This window comes from Uloborus diversus, chromosome 3 (assembly GCF_026930045.1).
Source record: "Uloborus diversus isolate 005 chromosome 3, Udiv.v.3.1, whole genome shotgun sequence".
In the NCBI taxonomy this organism is placed as follows: domain Eukaryota; kingdom Metazoa; phylum Arthropoda; class Arachnida; order Araneae; family Uloboridae; genus Uloborus; species Uloborus diversus.
The window spans coordinates 192,281,597-192,292,094 of record NC_072733.1 but is presented as its reverse complement, the minus strand read 5'-3'; the positions used below and the strand labels follow the sequence as shown (position 1 = coordinate 192,292,094).

The following is a 10,498-nucleotide window of genomic DNA, read 5'->3' as shown; positions in this document are numbered from 1 at the left end:
AGGAAAATGAAAGACATAGTAAAAATGAGGTATATTGTAATGAACTTCATTTAGAGAAACAACATTTATTTATGAAGCAAGTTTAACTAGAGATCAGTTTAAAGCTTGAAATAAAAGGTTTCAAGTATGAATTACAAAACTTTCAGATCTGTTCCTTTACAAATTAATAAAGATATTAAAACTTGATAAGATCTGAAACCTAATCAATATCAAAACTCTTAAGATACTATTACTCTCTTAAAGTTTCCACAATAGAAAGGCATCTAAGAAGTGACCATTCACAGCAAGCATTTCAGTTACATTTTTATTATGAAATATAAATCAATTTTAATAACTTTAAACACATTAATTTTAAAATGCTTTTTACAAAGAAATAACATTTTTTTTCTAACTTAAAAATCTTCTGCATTACATACTAACCAATATTTATTTAAACTTTAAAGAACAGGTTATAGTGATTTAACATATCATGTAAAAAAAAATCACTTCTAAGAATTAAAGAAGTTTTGACTAAGAGTGTATTATGGAAATAAAAGGGGGAAAAAGAGCATGGAACAGTATATGCATATTCTGTACTTTTTACAAGGAGAAATATTTGTAATTCAAAAAATAACAACCTGTGGGAAACATTTTATAATATCAAGTTAAATTATAGAAAAATAAATAAAACAGATTGAAAGAAAAAAAAAGAAAAACCTCCAATAACAAATATGCAAGTAGTAACTTGAAGGTAAATATCACAGTTGGTTATTTGTAATGCATTATTGAAAATATCTTTAAATCATTTTCAAGAATGTACTAAACCCTGAAAAGGGATTTACTTTTGCATACTACATTTTCTTAACCATAAATAAGATAATTCTTATGCAGTTCCTATTTATAGAGCTTTTTTAAAATAGAAATAGTTTTCCAATTAACTTGGTGAGACATTAACATGATTTTTAAGTTTCTAAAAAAGCATACCAACCCTACCATCTGGCAGATGAAGTCTATTTCTTTTCTACATAACATCTTGTAAGTAGACATTCAGGCAGTGGTGTTTGTGCACTGTATCAAGATGTTATAAGTGTTTGTTGGAAAGTATGTGGTTTTCTGTACCATATATCTACACCCAGCACTTTTCAGAAATAAAATATTGTCTCAATGTTATGAAACTAACAGAATTCATGATTTTGGCCTACTTCTAAAATAATGGTAAATACTTTTCTGGCTGCTTAACATTTCTCAGAGTAATTAATATATGTATAATGGATACTACTTGATGCCCCCCCCCCAAAAAAAAAACTTAACAAGAAGAAAAGCTCTTCTTTTTTGAAAACATTTTTGCATTCTATATTTAAAATTTTGAATCAAAGACTAGTGATCTTTAAAGCCCATACAAACCTTGCTGTATTAAACTTTCAGTATTTTTTTATGAAGACATTCACTGAAATTACTAACAGCAAGGACAAATTTATTATGACAGGTTTCTAAAATACAATACAGGATTATTCAAAATTTTTCTTAAATTATTTGGAGAAAAAAAAACTTGAAAATATTTCTTCACATAATTTTGGAAGAATAAATATTCTTTGAATGCATTACTCACATAATAAAATCATAAAACTAGAAAGCTCTTTTATTAAATGAGCATATGAACTATGTTGTGATTCAATAAACAAATTCAAATTGTAAATGCAATAAAGCTTCAATCACTACCATCTGATTTAACCAAATTATGTAAAACACATGAATTAAAAAAAAAATCTTTCTTTGTTTCTTCCTTGATAAAATAAAAAATAAAAGCACTTTTATGCATGAAAATGTGTAATTTAAGAAAACTTGAACAATGGGAGAAAAGGCTAAAATATTAAAAATAAAATTTAAAAATTGTTAAAATAAACAATTAAAATGATGTTTGAAACTATTTCTGCACAATAATTATTCACACAAATTTACAAACAAGCCTTATAAATATAAACATACATACAACTACAAAACAAGTAAGATGAAGAACGGCATAATCAATTGCAGCATAAAAACTATTGCAAAATTGGCAACATTGACCATTCACATAACAGTCTTTTCATAAATAATTTTATGTACCACAGACAATTTAAAACAAACTACAGACAAACCAGAAGAATAATATAAACAATCAGAAACACATTTTGAATCACAGGCAAAATTCAGTTGAACAGCACACACTGTAAAAAATACTTATGAAATTTGTGTAATACTTGAAAAAAGTAAATCCTCTTTTTTTTTTAATACAAGTTATGAAATAGTCATTTGGCTTCCAATTTTGATTTATTTTTACGATACAGGTATAGCAATATTTATTACTCCAATTTTATATTCAATGGGCAAGTATTTAAATATGTAAGAATTTAATGCTATTCATAATTATTGCTGTCAAGTCATTTTTCCTGAGTAATAAATTAATTGGATTTCATCTCAAGGAACCATGGTCTCACTTTTCTCTCTTATGCACAACTAAATGTAAATTGCAGACCTTTAATATAAATATTTATATAATTTAAAGTCCTGATGCTACTATAAAAATATGGTATGCATGCAATAAAATATAAATAATGACTTAGCTATGATACATATGCAAGGTAACAAACACATAAAATTTAATTAATACTTTGTATTATCTGCATAAAATTTAAAATAAACAACATACAAGCAGAATAACCTACATTTAACAACATGAAACTGAAACAACGTAACTGAAGAAATAAAATTTAAAGAAAAAAATGAACATGAGTGGTTTTTATCAGTAACATAAATATAGATGAAATTTCAGGAAAAAGGGAATGGAATGACTTTCCCATCTCCTAGAACTTTTAAGTACATAGTTGTTTCATATACATGTACTAGAGTTAGAGCTAGTTTTCCATGAATCAAGTTTGCTAGTCTCTTTAATCACATCTGTATTTCCCTTGCATAAAGTTCCTAATGATACAAGAGCACTTCCTATACCAAGACCTGACTGACCAGCAGGAGTATATTCTCCATCTCCAGGTGGTAACCTGACAATTAGTGAAAGCACTGCTGCTTTCCCACCAGAACATGGTTCAAGTGCAATAGGAGTTGGATGGCACTGAAAGAAAATAAAATAAAGATTTTAGCACATAAAACATTTACAGTGCCTCTAAAGGGCATCCACGAATGATGTTATGGGTGGAAGAGAGAAGGGGTATTTGAAACTGTGACAAGAGGATGGAACAGGTTCATAAGAAATGAGACAACTCTCGTTTTGGTTAAAATAAATATACAGTAAACTCCAAATTATCCGCAGAATTGAGTGGCACAAGTGCCGCAGATAATAAAAATCATGGATAAACTACAAACAGTCTAAAATGAGGGGAAAATAAGGTTAAAATCGCCCTCTGTCAGAAACTTAAGCTGTATTGATGCATAATACTTTTTAGAAAGTGAAAATATATACAACACACAGTAAAAATGTTAGTATTTTCGCACAACAGAACTAAATATCAATACAGAACAAGTGTATATTACATTGAGAAAAGTAGAATAAATGAAAACAAAAACAAGTTTAAATTTACAAATTTTCGACAGAAAAAGTCATTGGTACTTGCTTTTTGCTGTGAAAAAAAATATTCCTGATTATTGATTGACTCGTCGATAATCGGGAGTTTTCTGTATTTAAAGTCAGTAGTGTAACTGTTTTTAGTTTTTTATCTTGTGTTTCTTCGAGAAGGGTAAAAATGCTATATTCTTCTGTTCTGTAATTCACTGATTCTACATAGTATCAAAAAACAATAATGCTGATTAAAATTTAAAATAAGTTCCACTTAAAAGCTTAGAGAAAAAGGGAAATCTTGGGTATTTACGTTTTTCAGAAAATATAGAATTGATTCTTTTGTATCACCTGTTTCATTTATGATTATGATGAGAACACATCCGTAACATAAAACTTGTTTCTGAATGATATTAATGTAATACAGCATGACATGTGACAAGGGGATAAGTGAAATGTGATTTAGTGACAAAAGGAACGTTAAAATATAGAAAAAAAAGTAACATTTATGAACAGCCCCTACTGTAATTTTTGATGATGATTTGAAATATTTAAACAGAATTTCTCCATCCCCCAATTTTTTAATTAGTCAAACTCGATTTTACCCACAGTTGGCAAGTTTTTGACAGTCAGAGGTTTTATCCGGTTTTAACCGCTGTTTTTAACTGTCATGTCAAAAACCACTTTTTGACATGGTTTTTGACAAAATTGTCAAAAACCTAAATTTCTATCCAAAACCTGCCTATGTTTCATATTGATTACAAAAATACATTCAAAAATTCATCATAGTATTATAGTTTTTGAATTGATTTTAGGAGTTTTAGAATCCTAAAATGATGTGAAGTAAACAATCCCAAGCATAATTTTGATTCATTAAGCTGCTCTTCTGTAGAAAAAAAAAGAGAAATAAATGGAAGAGCTATTGTAATTATCGAATAGAAAGTAATTATAAATAGCTAAAACTAAACTTAATGACTATTAATTCCTTTAATATTCCAACGCTGTAAAAAGATTACTCATTTATCTAGTACCTATACTTTCAACCTAACAGACTTGAGAAGATCCTCTCAATAAATGTTGAACAAAATGGGCTAGAATGTGTAAATGCGCCATGGGTTGTAAAAATTTGACAGAAATATTGGGTTTCCTTAGACTTTTCCAACCTTACTGTTGCAGAGACATTCTGAACCGAGAACTAATTTCCTGGATATGATGCAGATTCAGCTTAAAAAGCAGTCATTTTTTGTGTTAAGAGTGGTTTTTATTACATAGTTATCTATATAAATTTGCTGGAGACGAACTCTTAAGACCCGACCTGCACCTTTTGATGGAAGACATTCATTTTTTTCAACAAAAGAGATATTTTTTCACTTCTAGATTTACAAAAAACATTAAAAATATTTAGCTGACTTATAATCAGAGTTGTTTGGTTTAAACCAAATGTTTTTTTTTTTTAAACCATGTGTTTTTTTTTCAATTTTTTTTAAGCACTACTGTTTTCCCCCAAATGTTTTCATAAATATTACATATTACTGTACAGAGTAAAATTTAATTAATGCAAAGTAACTAGTAAAGCTTTATAGATAAATTACAGATTTAATAAATTTTGAAACATTTTTTAAGGCAAGGCAAGTTTGTTAAATAGTTTTTCTTTTTTCAAATCACCTATAAGGCATGTAAATATGCAAGGCAGACAACCTAAGTTTTCTTAAATTACAAGGAAAAAAAATATCCAAGTAGCTTCATCATTATTTTCCAGATTTTTGCATTTCAAAAGTCCAAAAAGGATATTTCAACCAAAACTTCTTTCACTACCTAATTTGATTGATTACTTAAGATTTATTCAGATAGATTATGTATCATTGAAGCGATACATATTGTATATAAATCTTAACGCAAGAATATTTAAATGATAAGAGAAAAAAAGATAACTCAAGAAGTCCAAGAACACTTAGAGTAGGCATATAACTGCACTTATACCTGCACAGTTTTTGGATTCCCAATAGACACTGCAGTCAGAGCAAGAAAAGAATATATAAAATATTGAAAACAATATATCTATGCAACTCTGCTCTTACAAAAAAAATTTAATGCCAAATTTTCACCTTTCAAAGAACTTTTGATCCCAATATAATAAAAGAAGTCTCATGTATGCGTGGTGGAAGAATTAATAAACATTATTTTTTATGACAGTGCATTATTAAAATATGTTAAAAGAGTATTTTCATATTAATAATTAAATTCATAAAAATAATTAATTTTCATTGATAAAAAAATTGTGTTCCTAAATGCATTAAACCAGTGAAAAAGAATGTCTACATCAGAAAACATGATGATTTTCTTAAAACCTACTTGTCCTGTTTCTATAATTGTTGTTACTGATACATTTGTCAAAAAATTAGATGATTTGTAACATTTTTTAAAAATCTTCGAACAAAATGTGCATTGATCTTTTGATTTTTAAAGTTCTGTAATGTACATTGGACTTGTGAATTTTTTGTAGATACTGCAAAATGCTTTCCACACACATTTAAAAATGAGTGATTTTAATTTTTATTTTTTTGCTTATTTTAGATAGCTATGATTATGCAGAAATTAATCTACAAGGATTTATTCTTGGTTATTAGTAATTAATAATGTCTGAATGTCACAGTAAATTATTTCTTTGGCTATTTATACGAAGGCCCATTTATGTTTGTATAGTAGTTAAAGATTTTCATGCAATATTTTCCCATAGAAATCTCTATGTATGAGGGAATGAAATTACAAGATTTTACTCTTAGTTATCTAATTAATTACAAAGAAATTAGGTAAAAATATGATTATTAAACATTCCTTAGCAATTAATTCATGAAATCTTCGTAATTTTCTTAAAATAAAATTGTTTTTCTTACAAATAGTATTTAAACCAAATAAACCTGGTTTAAACAAAAAAAAAGGATTTTTTTACCAGTCTTATTTATAATTAATCATTGCCTGTTAATGAATTTAGTTTTGCTTTTACTCAAAAGGAAAAGGTTATTACAAAAGTAATTTTATTGAAAGATTTTTTTATATAGATAAAATTACTTGCAACTATTTTTGTGGTGCACAAATTAATTTTAAGGAATTAATTTTATTTTAATGAAATTTTTTAATTCAATTTTTTTTACTTAAATGACAAGAAAATAAATTTTGTTGAAATCATATTTCAGAATGAGGAATCTCATATGTTAATAAAAAATGTCAATAACGGCTGTATTTGAGTTTTTGACAGGTTTTTGACGTTTCAGTCAGGTTTTTGAGTTTTCGACATGTCATGTCATACTGGCCTTTGACACCAAAAAACCCAAACTTGCTTTTAACGAGCCTTGATTTAAAGAGAACCTGGATTTAGTGAGGAAATCAGAAATACTTGGTTGGTACACTGTTAAGTCCATGGGAGCAGACCACGCATTTTACAAGCAAACCCCGCTTAAAGCGAGCAATATTTTATGATTCATAAAATTTCAATTGCTTCCCAGCTCAGTTAATGTGGGAAAATTTTCTTATCATTCCAAAGTGAACCAAAGCTACTGATAAATCATAAATCCTGAGGCCAAGCAATGATAGCACGTTTTTTAATTTGTGAAGCGAAGCATTTAAAAATTACATGGTGTTTCTGAACACTTGGGCAAAACTTGATAGGGGGGATAGTACACATCTGGACAAACAATATAATGTTAAAAATAAGGGTCCCAAACGTTTTCCGAAGAAGATAGTTAAACTTTAGGGTCCAAAATTTCAAGTACTCATAAAAAACAAAAAATGGGCAATTTGTTTGCAGTTTTCACAAAAATAATTCTTTTTATCAGCATTTTCTTTAAGATAAATTTTGAACACGTAGTTTAAAAAATGCATATAGAAGGCTTTGGGGAGTAAGAAACAACTATTTTTTACCGCTATTTTTGAATCTCATTAAATGTTTTCTAATGCTTGGTCTTAAACTTTTAAGAGTGATTAAGTAGCGAAAACTGAACTGTCTTCAAAGGTTGAAATACATTTTGTATCAAAAAAACCGCTATTTTTGAATCTCATTAAATGTTTTCTAATGCTTGGTCTTAAACTTTTAAGAGTGATTAAGTAGCGAAAACTGAACTGTCTTCAAAGGTTGAAATACATTTTGTATCAAAAAAAATGTATGCATTAAGAATAAATTGAGCTGCAACCAACAAACTTGGTAGGAATGTAGTTTGGTAAGAGATGATTTAAATTACGTCGCCAGTGACAAAAGGGTAAGCTCGTTATATGCATACAAGATGCACAAATGGGTATGATTGAAAGAGTGAAAGCTTGTGTCAAAGGGCACTTCAAACAAAGCTGTTGAGTTGTAAGGATGCTATTGTGACTAGGACAACCTTTTAGAGGTATACAAACAATTTTTGGACATTTTAAAGGGGCCTACAGTAGGTCTCAGAGAATCAGGTTTGTTGTATGTGCATATCTGCCTCCACCTCGGAGCGATATGGGAGTTGCTTAGTGTAGGTAAAAATAAATGGATCACTCCATTGTGGTTAATTAAGGGATTCTAGAAACAGAAATGAGCGTGAAGATCGCACATCATACGAGCTGCCACTACTGTATGGACAAGGTCACTAACATTAGTTCCATGCCATTTAACACCTTCCAAGAAACTGATAGTTTCAAGAAAAACAATCCTGAGAAGACTGAAAGACGCTGGTATCTCGAACCGGCGTCCATTGCGATGAATTGCATTTTCGTTTATTGGCTTTTTGCTGCACTTGATTAGCTGGGTTGTGACAGACAGGGGCATGTTATCTTCTACAATGAATCCCAATTAAGTTTCAGTGGTCATAAGTAACCTATTTCCCTTCATACCACGCCATGTTTTGTCTTGTATAGCAGCTAGAGGAGGCTATACAACTTACAGCTTTTTAACCTTTATTGTGTCATACTCCTTAATAAAACAACCTTTTGTTCCGAATTAGTAATCATTTCCTTACCTTGTCGTAGGCCACAACCATTTTAAGTTTCGTGAAAATTGCTCATATTTTTATTTTGTGACCGAGTGTATTTCAACTTCTTAACACAGTTGAGTTTGCGTAACTTAATCACGCACAAGATTCTGATTTTGAGAGGAAAATTTAAGTTTAAATCCAAGCATCAGAAAAAATCTAATGAGATTCAAAAATAGCTGTAAAAAAAGTTGTTTATTACTCCAAAGTCTAAAGCTCCCTCTATCAGCATTTCTTAAACTACATCTCCAAAACTTATTTTCAAGAAAATAGTGACAAAAAGAATAATTTTAGCAAAAACCACAAATGAATCAACCATTTTTTATGACCATTTGAAATTTTGGATCCTAAACTTGAATGGCGCCTTCGAAACATCTTCCGATGGAAATGGAATTTCCTTCGGAAGACGTTTAGGACCCTTATTTTTGCCATTATATTTTTTGTCCTGATATGTACTATCACCCCTTAAAGATTTGCGCAAGAGTTCAGAAACACCCTCAGTGTTCGCGCTCAACTATCCGTAACCTGGGTCCCAGGGACCCATTAATGAAATAGATTTGGGTCCTTTGGTGGAAAAAATGAGTCCCTTAAATTTTAAACAGAAAATCTTAGTGTAAATGAATAATATAAAAATATTTATACTGGGGGGGAGGCATGAAATAAAATAAATTGGTTATTTTTGCCCTACGTTTTTGTGATTTTATCATTGTAAAATTATTTTCAAATAATACACTTGCAAGACTTAGTTATGTGAGAAACTATTTGGTCAGTTACAATGAGATTAAATCAAAATTTACTTTAAAAATGGGTTTTACCATAAAATATAAAACAAGTGACTCTGATTGATCAAGCAAAAAGCACTCCCTTAACCTTTGTTTTCCTGGAAATTTTTCTTAGCGAAAAAAGCAAACAGACCCCCCCCCCCCTCCCAATTATCATTGGCAATTAGATAATAATAATAATAAATCGCAAGCGAATGAACCCAACGCAAAAATCGCGATCGCAAAAACGAAACATTTTCTCATATGAGTGTGAATTTTGACTCGTTCAAAATATCTGTTTTGGTTTTTGTTCTATTTTTAAAATCGCGCCATTTTCAAAATGGCGCGATCGATTAATACCCGACTTTTGCAAGTCCAAATAAAAATAACCTATTAGAAAAAGAACAAGGTTAAGGTGCTTTTGTATAAAATTCAAGTATTCATAAGCAATTTAACAAGAGAAATGTAAAGTTCCGAACTCTTTGTGTTTAGCGCGATCTGGAAAATGTTCGCCATTTTTTTTCTCCCCTCTTTTTATTGGGGATGCGAAGTGATGATTTTCAAAAGTAATTCTGGTTACATGAATGCCAAATTGCAATATTTTTACTGTACAATTGTCTTGTATTAATCCTGAAGATTGCATTGAAAACCTCTTTTATTTTTAGTCTTCGTTTCTGTTTTTAGGAATTTCCTCAAGATAAAAGTTGAGGGAAAGCTTATTCTTAGAATTCAGTACAATGGGCTACTTGTGAACTTGCTCCCTGAGCTCTGCCCAGGAGGTCACTGTAAGCTCCAGTCTTATCACTGAAATCCCATTGACTGGTCCACAATTGGGGTGTGTTTGAATAGCTGATAAACAGATAAGGTCATTTTAGTCCTTTCCTGTTGATTCTCCTGGTAATTTTGAAGCTTAAAAGCATTTACTAAATAGATCTTTAGCATTTTCTCCCATTTTTTTTCTGGTTCTTATCTTTTGGGTTTTCTGGGTCCCTGGGACCCGATTTTTCGCGGAAGTTGCGTCCCTTTCCCGCGAATTTGCGTAAAAAACCCGCTATAGCGCGTAAACGCGAACCCTGACCCTGTATGAGTGTGTATGTATTTGTAGATTCCTCAGAAACAATGACATAAGAAAGAAACATTTAGACAGTTCAAAGCAAAGTAACAACTTCTTTGGAACACAGTCATTAAAAAGAAAAAAAAAGCAACCATGATTA

The 10,498-nt window shown here is 29.9% G+C and overlaps 1 protein-coding gene across 1 annotated transcript in view; it reads right to left on the bottom strand.

The window, feature by feature from the left end:
* Positions 1 to 2,848: 2,848 nt before the first annotated feature.
* The window catches only part of LOC129218479 (attractin-like protein 1), a 117,024-nt gene continuing 109,374 nt past the window's right edge, over positions 2,849 to 10,498 (bottom strand). The window contains exon 24 of the mRNA XM_054852760.1: positions 2,849 to 3,088. Coding sequence (XP_054708735.1) covers positions 2,849 to 3,088 — 240 coding nt within the window. The remainder of the gene's footprint in view (positions 3,089 to 10,498) is intronic.